This window comes from Dama dama, chromosome 18 (genome assembly GCF_033118175.1).
Source record: "Dama dama isolate Ldn47 chromosome 18, ASM3311817v1, whole genome shotgun sequence".
Taxonomy (NCBI): domain Eukaryota; kingdom Metazoa; phylum Chordata; class Mammalia; order Artiodactyla; family Cervidae; genus Dama; species Dama dama.
Genome location: NC_083698.1, coordinates 108,210,208 through 108,230,423, shown reverse-complemented (window position 1 = coordinate 108,230,423; position 20,216 = coordinate 108,210,208). Strand labels below are relative to the sequence as shown.

General features: G+C 44.0%; 1 protein-coding gene across 1 annotated transcript in view; it reads left to right on the top strand.

Annotated features, from left to right (window-relative positions):
* Positions 1-12,623: 12,623 nt before the first annotated feature.
* RHEB (Ras homolog, mTORC1 binding) overlaps positions 12,624-20,216 on the top strand; it is a 52,277-nt gene continuing 44,684 nt past the window's right edge. The window contains exon 1 of the mRNA XM_061166153.1: positions 12,624-12,789. Within this exon, the coding sequence (XP_061022136.1) occupies positions 12,738-12,789 (52 nt within the window). The 5' untranslated portion in view covers positions 12,624-12,737. The remainder of the gene's footprint in view (positions 12,790-20,216) is intronic.

Sequence of the window (20,216 nt, the reverse complement as noted above, 5' to 3'; positions counted from 1 at the left end):
TAAAACTAGTGAGTTTAGCAATGTTTTAGGATAAGAAATCAGTAGTCAAAAATCAACTGTATTCCTGTATACAAGCAACAGGCAATCAAAAATAGAAAAATTTAAATCCCATTTATGTGTGCCCAGTCACTTAGTCACATCTGCCTCTTCACGACCCCATGGACTGTAGCCTGCCAAGCTGCTCTGTCCATGGAATTTTCCAGGCAAGAATACTGGAGTGGGTTCCATGTGCTCCTCCAGGGGATCCTCCTGATCCAGGGATCAAACCCACATCTCTTGCATCTCCTACATTGGCAGGCAGGTTCTTTACCACTAGTGCCACCTGGGAAGCCCCCTATAGGGATGTTATGAAGGTTTTAAAAGCTCAATGAGTTAATGCCCATAAAATGCTGAGGCCACAGTCTGACATGTAGTATATTAAGTACTACATGTGTGCATGCTTAGTCGTGTCTGACTGTTTGGAACTCCATGGACTACAGTAGCCCTCCAGGATCCTCTGTCCACAGGATTCTTCAGACAAGAATACTGGAGTGGATTGCCATTTCCTACTCCAAATCCCATTTATAATAGCATCAAAATAAGAAATACTTAGAATAAATCTGATAAAAGATATATATAGCCCATACACTGAAAAGTACTAAATACTGCTGAGAAATGAATGAAGACTCAAACAAGGGGAGTGATACACCTTGCTGATGGGTCAGAAGACTCAATACTGCTAAAATGTAAGTCCTCTCAAAATTGATTATGGATTCAAAACAATGCCAACCAAAATTCCAACAGGCGTGTTTGTAGAAATTGACAAACTGATTCTGAAATGCACATGAAAAGACAAAGATCTTAGATTAGTCACAGCAACATTGAAAAAGAAGAACAAGGTTAGAGGGATAAAACTACTGTATATCAAGATTCATTTCATCCATAATGGCCACTATAAAATATAAATCAGTAGATGTGAAAAGAAACAAACAAACAAAAATGACCTATGATCAAGAGAAAAGTCATTTAATAAAAGCAGACCTACGGGACTTCACTGGTGGCACAGTGGATAGAATCCGCCTTGCAATGCAGGGGACAGGGGTTCGATCCCTGCTCTGGGAAGATTCCATATGCCTCAGACCAACTAAGACCATGTGCCACAGCTACTGAGCCTGCGCTCTAGAGCCCTGGAGCTGCAGCTACTGAGCCCAGGGCTGCAGCTACTAAAGCCAGGATACCTAAGGACTATCCTCCACAACAAGAGAAGCCGCCGCAATGAGAAGCCCGCACACCACAGTGAAGAGTAGCCCCTGCTTGCCGCAACTAGAGAAAGCCCATGCGAAGCAATGCAGACCCAGCACAGCCAAAAGTACATAATTTTTTTTTTTAAAAAAAAGCAGACCTATGGCAAATAGATGGGGAAATAGTGCCAAGAGTAGCAGACTTTATTTTTTGGGCTCCAAATTCATTGCAGATAGTGACTGTAGCCATGAAATTAAAAGATGCTTACTCCTTGGAAGGAAAGTTATGACCAACCTAGACAGCATATTAAAAAGCAGAGACATTACCAACAAAGGTCTATCTAGTCAAGGCTATGGTTTTTCCAGTAGTCATGTATGGATGTGAGGGTTGGGCTATAAAGAAAGCTGAGCACCGAAGAATTGATGCTTTTGAACTGTGGTGTTGGAGAAGACTCTTGAGAGTCCCTTGGGCTGCAAGGAGATCAAACCAGTCCATCCTAAAGGAAATCAGTCCTGACTGTTCATTGGAAGGACTGATGTTGAAGCTGAAACTCCAATACTTTGGCCACCTCATGCGAAGAGTTGACTCATTGGAAAAGACCTTGATGCTGGGAAAGATTGAAGGCAGGAGAAGGAGGGGACGACAGAGGATGAGATGGTTGGAAGGCAGCACCAACTCAATGGACTTGTGTTTGGGCAAACTCCGGGAGTTGGTGATGGACAGGGAGGCCTGGCGTGCTGCAGTCCATGAGGTGGCAAAGAGTCGGACACGACTGAGCGACTGGACTGAACTGATGAGTGATTCAGACATTACAATTAGCAAAGATTTAAAAATAACTGTGATAAGTATGTTAAAGAACCTACAGAAAACAGGTATATGTTGGGGAGAGATAGGAGAACTTCAGGACAGAGGTGAAAATTATAAGAGGATCAAATGGAAATCCTAGAACTGAAGAATATGTTACCCCAAATTTTTTAAATTATTAAATTAGAAATCAGAAAAAAAAATAGAGGAAAGAACAAACAGAGGCTTAGTGACTGGTAGAAAACTATCAAATTGCTTAACATGTGTGAAACTGGAGTCCCAGAGTAAGAGAGAGTATAGGGCAAAAAAATACTTGAAGAAACGTTGGCTGGGAAGTTTTCCAAATTGGATCAGAAACAGTAACTCACAAATCTAAGAAGCTGAGTAAACCTTAAACAGCATTAAAGCAGAGAAAATTACACGCAAACATATCACAGTAAAACTCTAAACACCGAAAATAAAGATAAAATCTAAAAAGGAGATGGGTAGCAAGGAACATAGGACATAAAGGAATTAACAAGATGATAGCTGATTTCTCAACAGAAAAAATAGAAGCTAGCAGAAAATGGAACATCTTTAAATAGTAAAACACACACAGAGACACATACACATACATACCACTGTCTACCTAAAATTGTATATCCGCCAAAAAAAAAACAACCTTTCAAAAATGTAGAGGGATAAAATAATATGAGGGAGATCTTTGTAATGATGGGACAGCTCTGTATTTTGATTGTGGTTTTGGTAACACAAATCCACAAATGTACTAAAATTGAACAGAACCACACACACACACGTGGATGTAAAATTGGTGTACTCTGAGTTCTGTGGATCATACAATTTCAATTTCCTGGTTTTGAAATCATGCTACATTTATGTAGGATTTTCCATCATGAGAGTGTTACACAGGACCTCTCTGTACTATTTTTTCCAGTTCAGTTCTGTCGCTCAGCCGTGTCCGACTCTTTCTGACCCCATGGACTGCAGCACGCCACACCTCCCTGTCCATCACCAACTCCCGCAGCCTACTCAAACTCATGTCCATCAAGTCGGTGATACCATCCAACCGTCTCCTTCCCTATGGTCCCCTTCTCCTCCTGCCCTCAATCTTTCCCAGCATCAGGGTCTTTTCCAATGAGTCGATTCTTTGCAGCAGGTGGCCAAAATACTGGAGTTTCAGCTTCAGCATCAGTCCCTCCAATGAATATTCAGGACTGATTTCCTTTAGGATGGACTGGTTGGATCTCCTTGCAGTCCAAGGGACTCTCAAGAGTCTTCTCCAACACCACAGTTCAAAAGCATCAATTCTTCCATACTCAGCTTTCATTATAGTCCAACTCTCACATCCATACATGACCACTGGAAAAACCACAGCTTTGACTAGATGGACCTTTGTTGGTAATGTCTCTGCTTCTTAATATGCTGTCTAGGTCATAGAGGTCAAAGCTGGTCATAGCTTTTCTTCCAAGGAGCAAGCGTCTTTTTATTTCATGGTTGCAGTCACCATCTGCAGTGATTTTGGAGCCCCCCCAAAAAAGCATCTCACTATTTCCATCATTTCCCCATCTATTTGCCATGAAGTGATGGGACCGGATGCCATGATCTTAGTTTTCTGAATATTGAGTTTTTAAGCCAACTTTTCCACTCTCCTCTTTCACTTTCATCAAGAAGCTATTTAGTTCTTCTTCGCTTTCTGCCGTAAGGCTGGTGTTATCTGCATATCTGAGGTTATTGATATTTCTCCCGGCAATCCTGATTCCAGCTTGTGCTTCATCCAGCCCAGCATTTCTCATGATGTCCTCTGCATATAAGTTAAGAAAGCTGTTAATCAATAATTATTTCAAAATAAAAAGTTAAAGAGAGACTTTCCTGGTGGTACAGTGGGTAAGAATCTGCCTGCCAATGCAGGGGACATGGGTTTGATCCCTGGTCTGGAGAGGTACCACAGGCTGTGGAGCAACTAAACCTGCAAGTGGCTACTACTGAGCCTGGGTGCTGCGGTTACCGATGCCTGCATGCCGAGAGCCTGTGCTCTGCAACAAGAGAACCACAGCAATGAGAAAAGTAGCCCCCACTCGCCGCAAACAGAGAAAGCTCTTAAAAAGCAGTGAAGACCCCGGCAGCCAAAAAAACTATTTAATTAAAAATAGGGAAAAAATCCATTTTAAAAAAGTTAAAAGAAATAAAGACAACCTTCAGATAAATAAATGCTGAATTTGTTGCCAGGAGACTACAAGAAATGCTAAAAGAAATTCTTCAGGCAGGAGGCAAATAAGGGAAAGCATAACTTGACTCACCAGTCCCTGAAGGCTGCATACAGTGACCCCCTTCCAAAGAGCGAAACATGGAAGGGGAGAAAGAGGATCTCATCTGTGTGGAAGCCAACAGTTGCCACCTCAGACAGGCAATCCAGGACAGCATCCACAGTGGCAGGTCACATGGGTCGATCCACCCTTGATGAGATGAAAATGGCATGTCACCTCTGTGGTCCTCCTCCCAAAACCCACACAGCCCCATTCATGTCTGAGACAAACATCAAACAAATCCCAATTGAGGAACAAGCTACAAAATCATGCCTGAAAGCATGCCTCGTACTTTCAAGGTCATCAAAAACAAGAAAAGTCTGAGAAATGGTCATGTCCAAGGGGAGCCTAAGGAGGCATGACAATTCATTGTAACAGGGTGTCCTGGACACATATTAATCAAATTAACAAAGATCAAACACAAAGAACAAATATTAAAAGCAGCAGGGGAGAAACAACAAATAACACACAAAGGGATTCCCATAAGGATAACAGCTGATCTATCAATAGAAACCCTCCAGGCCAGAAGGGAATGGCAGGACGTTCTGAAAGTAATGAAAGAGAATAACCTACAACCTAGATTACTGTATCCAGCAAGGATCTCATTCAGATATGAAGGAGAATTCAAAAGCTTTACAGATAAACAAAAGCTGAGAGAATTCAGCACCAAACCAGCTCTTCAACAAATGCTAAAGGATCTTCTCTAGACAGGAAATGCAGAAAGGTTGTATAAACGTGAACCCAAAACAACAAAGTAAATGGCAACGGGACCACACCTATCAATAATTACCTTAAATGTAAATGGGTTGAATGCCCCAACCAAAAGACAAAGATTGGCTGAATGGATACAAAAACAAGACCCCTATATATGCTGTCTACAAGAGACCCACCTCAAAACAAGAGACACATACAGACTAAAAGTGAAGGGCTGGAAAAAAATATTTCACGCAAACGGAGACCAAAAGAAAGCAGGAGTCGCAATACTCATATCAGATAAAACAGACTTTCAGTGCATTAGGGGACAACTGGGAAATCTGAATAATGTATGAAATTTAGTCAGTAAGAGTTAACTAACCTGTATTGATCATTGTAACAAATAGTACCACACTAATGTGAACTATTGATAATGGGGGAGAGGGAGGAGACTGAGCCTAGAATATGTGGGAATCCTCTACATTATCTTCCCAATTACCCTGTACATCTAAAAGATAAAGTTTACTTAAAAAAAAAAAAAAAGACAAGATACAGTAACCAATTGCATCATATGAACTTTATTTAGATTCTGATTTAAACAAACTGTAAAGGAAAATGATGTATTAAGAGACTTTGGAATAGTCTGGCTGTTTGGTGGTACTAAGGATTCCTTAATGGGCTTCTTTGTTTTTCAGAGTGAAAATGCCATTTTTTTTTTTTTTTAAGAGTCATCTTTCAGGGACTTTCTTGGTGGTCCAGTGGTTTGAACTCTGCACTTTCACTGTGGGCCTGGATTCAGTCCCCGGTGGAGGAATTAAGATCACTCACACACACACACACACACACACACACACACACACACAAAGTCATCTTTCAGAGGAAATACTTAAATGAATTTGAAATGGTATGACATGTAGGACTGACTTCAAAATAATCCACATGTGTGGGAAAATAGTTGACAGGAAATAGGAGTGTCATGACTCAGTAAATACTGAATGAAGCAGGGGATGGGTGGTCTGGGGTTCATTGCACTAATCTCTCTACTTTTGTACATGCTTGAAATTTTCCAAAGGGGAAAAAAAGTTGCAGAAAAATTTGTAAAATCTTAGTGTTTTGGATGCTCAGTTTTTTTAACATCTCACTATTTGTTAAGGGATATTTACTACATTATTAGCTAATATCAAGGTGCAATTATGCTAAGTCACCATTAATGATAGTGGATGTGAATTCATATTTTTAATGCTCTTGTCAATTTTTGCACGAATTTAGTTGCTAAGTCGTATCTAACCCTTTGCAACCCCATGGATTATAGCCCACCAGGCAACTCTGTCCATGGGATTTCCCAGGCAGTAATACTGAAGTGGGTTTCCATTTCCTTCTCCAAGGGAAGTTCCCAACTCAGGGATCGAACCCAGGTCTCTTGCATTGGCAGGTGGATTCTTTACCACTGCATCACCAGGGAAGCCCCTTGTCAATTTTTACCTTTTTGGAAAAATGATCATTTTTTGGTAAGATATTAGGTTAGTAAGATTTAGTAAGATCAGGTTACCATGTTTACCTTTAACACTGTTGGCAAAGAGCCCACACAAGGAAGAAGTGCAGCCTGTTATTTTTCTTAGTGTATACTTACATTGCATTTTTATTCTCATCAATAATTCATGGGCTTTTTGAGTGGAAAATTTTTTTTTTAATTTTTTAAAATTTATTTATTTTAGTTGGAGGCTAATTACTTTACAATATTGTAGTGGTTTTTGCCATACACTGACATGAATCAGCCACAGGTGTACATGTCGTCCCCATCCTGAACCCCTCACCCACTTCCCTCCCCATCCCATCCCTCCCCTCTGGGTCATCCCAGTGCACCAGCCCTAAGCACCCTGTCTCATGCATCAAACCTGGACTGGCGATCTGTTTCATATACAATAATATGCATGTTTCAATGCTATTCTCTCAGATCATCCCACCCTCGACTTCTCCCAGAGTCCAAAAGACTGTTCTATATATCCGTGTCTCTTTTGCTATCTCACATATAGGGTTATCGTTACCATCTTTCTAAATTCCATATATATGTGTTAGTATACTGTACTGGTGTTTTTCTTTCTGACTTACTTCACTACGTATAATAGGCTCCAGTTTCATCAACCTGATTAGAACTAATTCAAATGTATTCTTTTTAATGGCTGAGTAATATTCCATTGTGTGTATGTACCACAACTTTCTTATCCATTCGTCTGCCGATGGACATCTAGGTTGCTTCCATGTCCTGGCTATTATAAACAGTGCTGCGATGAACATTGGGGTACACATGTCTCTTTCAATTCTGGTTTCCTAGGTGTGTATGCCCAACAGTGGGATTTCTGGGTCATATGGCAGTTCTATTTCCAGTTTTTTAAGGAATCTCCACACTGTTCTCCATAGTGGCTGTACTAGTTTGCATTCCCACCAACAGTGTAAGAGAATGGAAAACTTTTAAGACCCATGACCACTCTGTGAGATTCAGTTTAGCAGAACTGAGGTAATACGTTCTGTAGTTCCTCAGAACTAGACATGTGAAAAGGAATCCATTACAATATTCTATACACTGAACAGTGAGGGCAACACGGATGGCCCCTCCCCATTGTGGAAACCCCACTAGGACACCTCTCATCCCAGTCACAACACGTTGCCATGAATATGCCATGGTCAATTCATATATTACATAGGTTTTTTTGTTCAGTCACTAAGTCATGTCCCCATGAATTGCAGGCTCCCCTGTCCTTCACTATCTCCTGGAGTTTGCTCAGATTCATGTTCAATGAGTCAATGATGCTATCTAACCATCTCATCCTCTGTCACCCCCTTCTCCTGCCCTCAATCTTGCCCAGCATCAGGGTCTTTTCTGAGTCGGCTGTTTGTATCAGGTGGCCAAAGTATCAGAGCTTCAGCATCAGTCCTTCCAATGAATATTCAGGGTTGAGCTCCTTTAGGATTAACTGGTTGGATCTCCTTGCAGTTCAAGGGTCTCTCAAGAGTCTTCTCCAGCACAATCTGAAAGCATCAGTTCTTCCATGCTCAATTATTTTATTTATAAATAAAAACGTTAAAAAAAGAAAAAACCTACAAGAAGTTTTTTTTTTTCTCCCTGCACAATAATGTTAGAAACTCTCCAGGTCCCAAAACGCTGGATAAAGCCCAACACTGAGAACACTTCACACAGGAGGAGGAACCAGTGGTGAATGGTCCCTCAAACCATAATTATAACTTTCAGTGGCTTATAAGCACTGTGACTAAATTCCACATCTAAGGTACATGTGAAGAGCATACACAGTCATAATCAAAGCCTTGCTGGCCAAGCCATCACATTTTATTGCAAGGACCTGGCCTCCTGCTCTCCCAGAGCTTGCCCGGGTACTGCTGTGCCAGCTCTTAGGAGCATGGTGTTCCCCTTCTGTCATCGTGCCCGATGACCACACAGGGACCCTCAGGACTTGCTCTGAAGGACAGCTAGCACCCCGCCTAGGGAAACACTCCCAGGAGGTGCACGCTGGCTTGGGGTGTTGGGAAGGAGGTCAGTTTCATCCACAGCGCAGCAGAAACTAGAGTCAAACTTTAGAAGAAAGTCTACTGACAACTTGAGGACTGGTGATGGGTTCTTTTTTCAGGGATGCTGTTAACAAAGTACTGTAAACTGAGGCTTATTTTCTCACAGTTCTGATGTCCAGAAGTATAAACGCCCCCCAACTTCAGAGGGAAGCAGGGCTCGCGCCCTCTGAAGTCTCCAGGGAGGCGCATCGCTCCAGCCTGCCTCCATCGTCACATCGGTGGGTGGGTGTGTCTGCGTGCACGTCTCTTCTCTCTGAGGAAACCAGTCATGTTGGATTAGGGCCCACCCTCCTCCAGTCTGCTGCTGCTAAGTTGCTGCAGTGGCGTCTGACTCTTTGCCATCCCATGGACTGTGGCCTGCCAGGCTCCTCTGTCCATGGGATTCTCCAGGCAAGAATAGTGGAGTGGGTTGCCATTTCCTGCTCCAGGGGATCTTCCCCACCCAGGGATCAAACCTGTGTCTCCTGCGGCTCCTGAGCTGCAGGTGGATACTTTACCACCGAGCCATCATGGAAGCACACTCCAGTTTGACCTCATCTTAACTAATTGTATCATCAACAGCTGTATCCAAATAAGATTACATTTTGAGAGGGTTAGGACTTTGACATATCTTTGTGGGGGACTCGTTCTGAGATAGGCTGGGACCCTGGACCCTCTCCTGCAATGCCTGCACCTGGACAGATGTCTCCTCATCTCCTCTCCCCACTCCTTCGGCAACAGAACACAAAGAAACTACAGGGGACTAAAGATAGTTGCATATTAAAAAGCGGACAGCATACTAAAAAGCAGAGACATTACTTTGCCAACAATGGTCCATCTAGTCAAAGCTATGGTTTTTTCAGTAGTCACATATGGATGTGAGAGTTGGACTGTAAAGAAAGCTGAGCACCGAAGAATTGGTGCTTTTGAACTCTGGTGTTGGAGAAGACTCTTGAGAGTCCCTTGGACTGCAAGATCAAACCAGTCCATCCTAAAGGAAATCAGTCCTGAATATTCACTGGAAGGACTGATGCTGAATCTGAAGCTCCAATACTCTGGCTACCTGATTCGAAGAACCAACTCATTGGAAAAGACCCTGACGCTGGGAAAGACTGGAGGCAGGAGAAGGGGACCACAGAGGATGAGATGGTTTGGATGGCATCACCAACTCATTGGATGTGAGTTTGAGTAAATTCCGGGAGTTGGTGATGGACAGGGAGGTCTGGTGTGCTGCAGTCCATGGGGTGGCAAAGAATCGGACCTGACTAAGCGACTGAACTGAAAGATAGCTGCACCTGTGCACTGTAGGGGAGAATTATCAACGGTAAGAGAGAGGCCAAAACCCAGTGGTTGCTTCTGAGTGTCAGGAGGAAAAAAAGGTGATCCCTGCACCCATCATCACCAAGGGGATGGGCAGACCACCAAGCCACCCCTCCCCCACAAGCAAGGGCACTTGTTGCTTTCTCTCTCTCCTTCCTGCTGCAGCAGGAGCCCCAATAAGGCCCTGTCTGCATTTCCCATCTGGTCTCTTATATGGTCTGGCAGCCGTCAAGTATTTCCAAGTGAATTCATACATCAGTCCCAAATATTTCAGGTCATCTGAGTCATTTCTTAAACCAAGGAAATTCTCCCCATTCTGGAATAAAGGAATCTTCAGAACTCCGGGGTCTGGTCTTAAAGGGCTTTAACACAACTGGAATATTTCGTGAATGAATTTGTCATTTACAACTGCACTTCTTGGTCTGGACTCCTAAGTCTGGACTTCTCAGGCTAGGGCGGTGCTTTCAAACTTTTGGGGGCAACAGATAGAAAGAAATACATATTACAATGGAATGCAGTACACATTACATATATACATAGCATATATAAATATATGCGCACACACAACAAAAGTGTCATGAAACAGTACTCACCTTTACTATGTAAGGAACTATTTTCTATTCTGTTCTTCTATTAAAAAAAAAAAAAAAAAAAAAACAACACTACGCTGATTTCACAACCTGCCGGGGAGTCTGGTACCATTAGTTCAAAATAATGTAGTGGGTACTGGCTCAGTCACACCACAATCTATGACTTCGTGGACCGTAGCCTGTCAGGCTCTTCTGTTCACGGAGTTTCCCAGGCAAAAATACTGGAGCAGGTTGACATCTCCTATTCCAGGGAACTTCCTGACCCAGGGACAGAACCCGGTATCTCTTGCTTCCACAAGCAGATTCTTTACCACTATGCCACCTGGAAAAAATACTGCAGGAGAGGCATTCAATTCACAGGACAAAAATTATACATTTTCCTGGCAAGTCCATTTTAAGGCCTGAATTGTTTAAATATTTCAACTAATTACAGGGCAGAATGCAAAAATCAATTAACATAAAACACAACTTGAAAGGTTTTCTCCTGTCCAGCTGGTGGCCTGGGGCTTCAACTGTAAGACCCTACCCCCTCAGGACCTGAATGTGCACTCGCCCTCTCCAGTGAGTACTTAGAGGGACAGTGGAAGGATTCTGCCCCAACGTCAGTGTTTTAAACCCAACACCGCGACAGTCTAGAGACTGTCACCTCCAAATCTTCTTAACCCAGGAATCCTGCCCTTGCCGCTCAGTTTCCTGGGGGCTTCTCCTCAGTGCTCACTGGGCGAGGCCAGGACCAGAGATCGGTGGTCCCCCTTAACCAGGCAGGTCAACACTGCCAAACAGCCCGAGGATGACAGAGGGACTGTGGTACGAGTAGCAGGTATCTGCTTCTTCAGCAACCTCCATGGACAAGTACACCTAGCATGATAGAAGGCTCTAATCGCATCCTGTTTTCTTGGGCCCGGTTTTCATCTTCTTGTCGCATGATCCAGGCCTCCTGAGCTGGTGTCCCTCCCTGCACTCCAAGACTGGTGCTACCCCCAGACACCCTTCACCAGCACCACTGAAAACGGGGTTGTCAGGGCACCTCTGGAGGGAAATACAGCAGCGTCCCTTCTTCAGCGGAGAGGTCAGCCCACGCCAGAGCGCCGGCTCACTGGAAGGACAGTTCTGGTGAGTTCTCAGCCAACAACGGCGGGTGTTTTAAGTCTGCCTTACTTTCAATTAGCCACGCAGGCGTTGACAGTTAAAAGCTGCGTCGACCCGGCGCTGTTCCTTTCCCGTGAGGTGTGCGGGCTCGGCAAACGCCAGGGTTAAGACCAGAACTGAGGCGATGCATGAGAACTGAGGAGAAAGCTTTTTTCATGAAACGCGTTCACATTTTCAATGAACGCATACTCCATTCTTCCCATGGTCCTTCACCCATGGCTGATGCTTCGTCATCACCTACATGCTCCACCTAGACTCACGAAAGCCAATGCAGCAGTTTTAAAACAAAAACAAATAAACACACACGAGGAAGGTACCGGGCAACCAACAGCCCAGCAAGGCACCAGCTACGCGCCTCGTGCCTTTTAAGGGTTCAGCGACCCACCAATCACCGCGCCTCCCGCGCGTCGCCACGCCCCCTTCCCGCGATCTAACCAATCCCTGGGGAGGTAGCTTCTCTCCGCCCCTCCCACCTGCCTCCAGCCCTTCCGAAGTTCGAAGCCTTCAAACTTCACCCGCGCCCAGCCGCGAGCTCCCAGTCGGAGTTTATTTTTAGCTCCCGGGCCAAGCAGCCCCCGCCTCCGGGCCCGCCTCTTCACCGCCCGCCCCCCCAATGGGAGAAGGAGTTTCCGTCGCGTCAGCGCGCGGGCGGATGGGAAAGGTCCAATCAGCTCTCGGGGAGAGCTGGCGTCATTAAAAAGCGGCGGAAGACGGTGGGCGGGTCATGACGCAGCGAGTTTCAGTCGTGACTTTTCCAGGGGCATCTCGGCGTCCCCTCTTTTTCCCTTTAAAGTAAAACGCCTCCCGACGCACACCCCGTGCGTTTGGGGCAGGGGGCGGTGGCCGCGGGAGGGCGGTGCTGACGCGAGCCGCCTGCGGCGTCGCGCGGTCACGTGGGCGTGTTTGGGGGCGGGGCCGCGCGGCGGTTCCGGGCGGTTGGGCGCGCGAGCTAGGAGCTGAGGCAGCCGCGCCCGCCCGCCCCGCCCCGCCCCTGGATGCCGCTGTGCCCCGGCGCGGCCGCCGCCGATCGCAGCGCAGGAGCCGCCGCCGCCGCCGCGGTTGATGTGGTTGACCCGGGGCTGAGGAGGCCGCCAAGATGCCGCAGTCCAAGTCCCGGAAGATCGCGATCCTGGGCTACCGGTCTGTGGGTGAGTGGCGGGCGCCGCGCGGCCTCCTCGCACCCCGGGCCCCGGGCCCCGGGGCCCGGCCAAGTTTGGGGCCGGCGCGGCCATGTGGCGGCCGCGCGTTTCGTAACCGGCCGCCCGCCGCCGCCACCTCCATCTTGGAGCGGAGGCCGGCGGCGCGGCCGGGCCCGCGGGGCAGCGAGACGGACGCGTGTGGGAGGCCGCGGGCGGACGGGCGCTCGGGTCGGGTCGGGCCGGGCCGGCGGTGCGGGTTGGCCGCCGCGCCGCCCGCCGCAGGGCCCTCCACAGCCCCGGAGTCGCACCTGTCCCCCCCTCCCCGCGGCGAGCAGTCCGTGATTGTTGCTGGTGGCCTTTTCCACCCCAAATTAAAACCCGTGGGGCTTCAACAAAGGACGTCGCACCTTAGCCGTAATTTTTCTGTCTTGTGAAGTTTCAACATTTTAAAGCACACCCGGGAGCTCAAAGGACGTTTGGCTGCTGAGGGCCAGTTTCCTAGGAAGAAACTCAAAAGAGCCCCCCCCCCCCCCCAATCTCCCGCTTCGGAAGCCCCCCGAGATCCTGCCAGCGACCGAAGTAGGAGAGCAGAGAAAGGGAAATTTCTGCCCTCTTGGTGTCCTGTTTTTTCCTTTGGGGGGAAAAAATAAGGTCAGATACTTGTAACTAGAATGTCGAAGTAATTCAAAAGTACACCTCCCCACCCCCCCCGCCAAAGGTTGATGTATATTTGAAACTGAGAGTGGCTGTCGCTTTTTCCACCCCGAGCAGAGGTGGTCTGGGGTGGGAGGTGGTGGACAGAATGCCGGAAAACGAGGGAGAAAACAGAACCGTTGAACTTAACCATGCTTCAGGGTGAGGTTTTTATTGTCTTTGAGAACCGGAAGTCTGGAAAAATTACTTTTATCTTTCTGTGTTGTTTTTAAGAAGCAGCTGTCCAAGGAAAAGGGCGCACTTGACCACAATGGGGTAGGGGTGGCGAGGGCAGGGATTCGGAGTCTGTGGTGACTGCAGAAGGAGGTGATACAAATTGCCCTGGGAAAGCTGGTAACTGCCTGCTCATTGGCCGAACTCCCTGACTTCGCTTTCCCTTCTGCTGCTTCACCCCCTTTTCCACGGTCGGTGCCAGGGTCTGTGCTCTTTGACCAAGATCAGCTGCAGCGTGCTTACTCATCCTTTTATCATCTCTCTTTGTCAAAGTGCTTGGGGCGGGGGGATATCAAAATGAGAGGCTGAGAGACTCTTGTGTACAGATAAGGGGCGCCAGGAGCCCTGGGGGTAACTCCTGTGAGATGCGGTAATCCTGTGGGGGGGAAGGAGAGGTGACAGTCTTAACAACCGCAGCCGTCAAGTCACCGGGCGTCAGATGGAGGCTCTTCAAGTCTCTAACAGCCCTGAATGCCCATATGGAACCACCGCATCCCACCTTTATCAACAGTCTGTATCTCAGAGTACTTGCTTCTCTGTTCTCTTTCTTTTCCTCCTCTGCATTGTGAACAGTGGGACTCGGACATATCCTGTCTCTTGAATGAGTTATATCTCCTCAGGGTGCCCACTAGTTAAAGGTACCAGTGTCTGAATAATCAAGTTACAGGTGACATGAATTACCTGGGCTGCCTGCTTTCAACTGAAGAGAATGTCCCAAACGTCCTGGCTTACTTACCCCTTGAAATTCTTGAGATGGTGATTCCAGTCGCCAGTAATCTAGTCTAGCATTTTATCAGTGTGTGTTAAAGAAGTTCTTTAGGTCCCGTTGAAACCAATTGTGTCCTACCTGCCTTCTAATCACATCCTCTTGAAGACCCAGAGGTGACACATCACCCATTTGCTTTCACTTCACATTTATGTTAAACCACTCTTCGTGAAATATTGCGCTGGATTAGCCTCCAGGGGCACCCAGAGTAGGTCCAGTCCCTGTTTTCCATGCCTTCCTACTGCTAAACCCTGCTCCATTGTCTCCATGTTTATTTTCATACGTGGTGATGATTCAAGTGAAATGTGTTTTGCACAGGTTCAGTGACTACCAATCTTTGCATTTGATTTTACAGTTGTTTACCTTTGTTAGGAACCAGGACTTCTTGTAGTTTGTGGGCTCTTTTGTTTTGCCAGCCTCAGAAACGGAGATAGCTCCCTGATTCCACATCCTAGCCACTCTGCAGAGAATTACTCAGACTTGTGAGTTCACTGACATGTCTGCTTGCCAATGATGCTAGGGTAGAGAAATCTGAGTACCTGTGTTCCTAGGTTGTGTTACTGTGATGCTAAACTGTAGTGTCATATTGACTGGGGGTAAAAGAGTCTAAGCCAGAAACTGTATCTTTCTTAGAATGTTCTCTTGACTAAATGTCGTATGCCAGTTTGACTCGTAAAATATTTGTCATTTTGAGTTTATTTTAAAAGTTTGCCTTCAGATGAAACTACTAAGTGCAATGACTGTTTTACTACTTGGTGTTCAAATTTTGTATTTTTTTAAAACACTGAAAAAACTTACTAGTGAGAAAAACAGAATTCTCAGATCATTTACACAACTTTTTTTTTCCCTGAAGGACTTTTCCTGTTATTTACAGTGTTAAGCTTTTAAGGACACGTCACCTGTAGCACAGGCTGGCTTGCAGGGAGTGCTTTGTATGAATTGTTTTGGTGGTAGCCAAATGTGCCAGCTCCCTGACGTCCATTGTTCTAATACAAATGAGTAGTCCCATGATAGGAGGTAACTGAATGAGTAGTCCTGCGATAGGAGGTAACTATACTTAATCTGGCTATAGTGTCAGGTTAACAACTATCTTCAAATAAAATCTGGCACATTTTTCACAGGAATGTTCTACAGAGAGGTTTGATAATTGAGTTTACCATTAGACCACAACAATCAAAAGATTGTCATATATTACTCTCGGAGGTTAACAAACAGGATGGGATCAAAGGAGTATGAAAGATGTTAAGAGAGAACATGAAAAAATTCTGTGGTGTGGTAAAAGGCATTTCAGTAAAAGTAACTCAAATTATTACCCTCCTTATAAAAATGTTTTAAGTAGTAAGGAACATGCATCCTTTGATTTGGCTACTTCATAGGGAAAGATACCATTAAATTTGTTCCCAATAGAATATCATCCAATTGTATGCTGATTTACTGTATATTTTTAAATTACCCTATCCTTTTCTAACACATTGCATTGAGGAATTGTAAAGTTAGACAGTGTTTGCCATGTATAAAATGTATTAGTATGTGAAATTGTATGTTCACGTGCTTCATAACATTGCAAAGTTGTGTACTTGGGGGTGAGGATAGTCCTGTGGTGACCACCTTGTGTGAAGCTTGAAATTAACTTTTCTTTCAGTGCCATTCATTGTTCTGTGCAAGAAATATTCAGAGCTTGCATTTGCAATTTTGACTTTCCAGTGCTTAATAGAATATTTGTAGACTTTTTCTTTTCTTGGCTGTGCAGGGTCTTTGTCGCTTTGCGTGCGTATTTTCTCTAGTTGCAGTGAGCAGGGGCTTCTCTTGTTGTGGACCACAGACTCTAGATGTTTGATCTTCAGTAGTTGTGACTTGGGACTTAGTTGCTCCATGGCATGTGGAGTCTTCCCTGGCTAGGAATTGAACCTATGTCCCCTGCGTTGGCCAGGTTGATTCTTATCCTCTATACTACCAGGGAAGCCCCTAGATTTTTTTTTTTTTTAAGTATAGTTGATGTATCATATTTATATAAGTTACAGGTGTACAGTAGAGTGGTTCACAATTTTAAAGGCTATTCTCTGTTTACAGTTGCTATAAAATATTGCCTATATATTCCTCCTGTTGTACAGTGTATTGAGCTTATTTTGCACATAATAGTTTGTACCTCTTAATCTCATGCTCCTATATTGCCTCTCCCTACTTCTAAACATCAGTTCTGTATATCTGTGAATCTGCTTTTTTTGTTATATCAAATGTTAATGTGATGTCCCTGCGAGTTACGGCAATCCGTGCCTCCCTTCATCCCTCCAAAAGATACTCCGTACTTGGCAGCAGTCCCCTCCCAACTTCTCCTCACCTCACCCCCTGGCATCACTAATCTTTCTGATTCTACAAATTTACCTATTCTGGACATTTCATATAAATGGAGTCATGTATACATGGCCTTGCATGCCTAGCATTTTTCATTTAACATAAATATTTCTAAGGTTCATCCGTGTTGAAGCAGGTATCAGTAATTCATTCCTTTTGGTTGCCAAATAATAATCCATTATTTGAATATACCACATTCTATTTATACGTTCGTTAACTGATGGGCATGTGGGCTGTTTCTACATTTGGGCTAATACAGATAATGCTGTTACAAGCATTCCTGTTAAATATTTTTTGTATGTGTAATTTTTGTGTAGACATGATTTCTCTTCTTTTGGGTATACCTCTAGGAGTATAATTGTAATTGCTGGGTCATATGGTAATTGTATGTTTAACATTTTGAAGAATTATCAAACTGCTTTTCAACCAGTTTACATGCCAGCTAACAATTGAAATTGGTTTCAGTTTCTCCACATCCTCACCAACACTTCTAATCATCTTTTTATTTAATTTTTATATTTTCATTATCTTTTAATTTAAAAAAATTTTTTATTGCCGTATAGTTGACTCACAGGGCTTCCCTGGTGGCTTGCAATGCAAGAGACCTGGATTCAATCCCTGTGTCGGGAAGATCCCCTGGAGGAGGGAATGCCAGCCCACTCCAGTATTCTTGCCTGGAGACTCGCATGGACAGAGGAGCCTGAAGGGCTACAGTCTATGAGGTCACACAGAGTCAGACACAACTGAGCGACTTCACTTCTTTCACTTTTCATAGTTGACTTACAATGTTGTGTTTCTGGTGTACAGTGAACATTGACTTATACTTACCTATATATTCATATTCTTTTCCATTATGTTTTATTACAGGATATTGAACATAGGTCCCCATGCTACATAGCATGTGTGTGTGCGCTCAGTTGTGTCCGACTCTGACCCCATGGACCATAGGCCACCAGGCTCCTCTGTCCATGGGATTTTCAAGGCAAGAATACTGGAGGGGTTTGCCATTTCCTTCCCCAGGCGTGCTCTATAGTAGGAACTTGTGTATTTTATATTTAATATGTAATAGTTTGTATCTGCTAAACCCAAACTCATGATTTATCCCTTCCCCACACCACTTTACCCCTTTTTAATGGTAAATTTGTCTGTGAGTGTGTTTCTGTTTCATAAATAACTTCATTTGTGTCATATTTACGATTCCACATATAAGTGATATCCTAGAGTATTTGTATTTCTTTGTCTGGCTTAACTTCATTTAGTATGATAATCTGTAAGTCTCTCCATGTTGCTACAAGTGCCATTATTTCATTCTTTTTATGGCTGAGCAGTATTCCACTGTATATATGTATCGCAGCTTCTTTATTCATCTATTAATGGACATTTAGATTTCTTCCATGTTTTCGCTACTGTAAATAGTGCTGCTGTGGACGTTGGGGTGCATGTATCTTTTTGAATTAGAGTTTTTGTCTTTGGGGGTATATGCCCAGGAGTGCGATTGCAGGATCATACGGCAGCCCTATTTCTAGTTTTTTAAGGAACCTCCATTCCTACCAACAATGTCGGAAGCTTCCCTTTTCTCCACACCATCGTTTGTTATTTGTAGATTTGATGTCCAATCTGATGGGTGTGGGTGATGCCTCATTGTAAAGTTGATCTGTACTTCTCTAATAATTAACTAAATGCAGAGTTTCAGAGAATAGCAATGTGAGATAAGAAAGTCTTCTTAATGCAAAGAAATAGAGGAAAACAATAGAATGGGAAAGACTAGAGATCTCTTCAAGAAAATTGGAGATACCAAGGGAACATTTGATGCAAAAATAAAGATCAGAAACATCAAGGACCTAACAGAGGCAGAAAAGATTAAGAAGAGGTGGCAAGAATACACAGAAGAACTATACAAAAAAGGCCTTGATGACCTGGATAACTTATGATGGTGTGGTCACTCGCCCAGAGCCAGACATCCTAGAATGTGAAGTCAAGTGGGCCTTAGGAAGCATCACTACGAACAAAGCTAGTGGAAGTGATGGAATTCCAGCTGAGTTATTTCAAATCCTAAAAGATGGTGCTGTTAAAGTGCCAGCAAATTTGGAAAACTCAGCAGTGGCCATAGGACTGTAAAAGGTCAAATTTCATTCCAGTCCCAAAGAAGGGCAATCCAAAGAATGTTCAAACTGCCCTAAACTTGTGCTCATTTCACATGCTAGCAAGGTAATGCTCAAAATCCTTCAAGCTAGGCTTCAGCATTACTTCCAGATATTCAAGATGGGTTTGGAAAAGGTAGAGGAGCCATTGCCAACACCCATTGGATCATAGAAAAAAGCAAGGGAATTCCAGAAAAACATCTGTTTCATTGACTATGCCCCATGGACATGAATTTGAGCAACCTCCGGAAGATAGTGGAGGACAGGAAAGCCTGGCATGCTGCAGTCTGTGGGTTTGCAAAGAGTTGGACACTTCTAGTGACTGAACACTAATTAACTAGCTCATCTGTATTTCTTGTACTAGCCATCCTTATGAGTTTGTGAAGAGTCATATACAATTTGCAAATAATTTCTTCCATTCTGTGGGTTCTTTTCACTTACTTGAAGTTGGCCTTCCTTTGAAGCAAAAAGTTCTCAATTTTGACAAAGTCCATTTTATTTATATTTTTATTTTGTCACTTGTACTTTTGTTGTCATATTTTAGAAACCATTGCCTAATTCAGAAATACGTAGATTTACTACTATGTTTTCTTCTCTAAATGTTTTAAATTTTTATCTCTTATATTTGGGTCTATTATCTATTCAGAGCTAAATGCTAAATTTTGTGGTGGGAGATAGGAGTAAAACTTGATTCTTTTGTATGTAGATACCAAGTTGTCCCACCACCTTTGTTAAAAGACTGTTCTTTATTGGATTGTATCGACGTCCTTGTCAAAACCAAGTGATCCATCTCAAAATGGAAGTACTGTTTGCAATGGAGAAGAAAGCCCCTCCCCTTTATCCCTCTTCCCTCTGAAAAAAGAGGCAGAAGGTAGTAATAGAAACTGATTTCACATCAAATAATAAATTACAAAAAAGAAAAACCCCAAGTGATCATACACATATGGTTTCTTTTTCTGGATTATTCCTTTGATCTGTGTGTTGGTCCTTGTACCAGTATCATACTATTTTGATTACTGTTTTTTTATGGTAAGTTTCAAAATAGGGAAGTGTGAACCCTCTAACTTAATCCTTTTTTAAGATTAACTTCTGAGTTCCTTGTATCCCCATAGGGATTTTAGGACTGGCTTATCAATTTCTGGAAGACAAAGACAAGTGGGGTTTTGTTTTACAAATGTGCAAGTGTCTTCAATACCTGGTTTAAAAACACTTGAATTCTCTCATCTGCTTCTGAGTTCCTTCCATTGCAA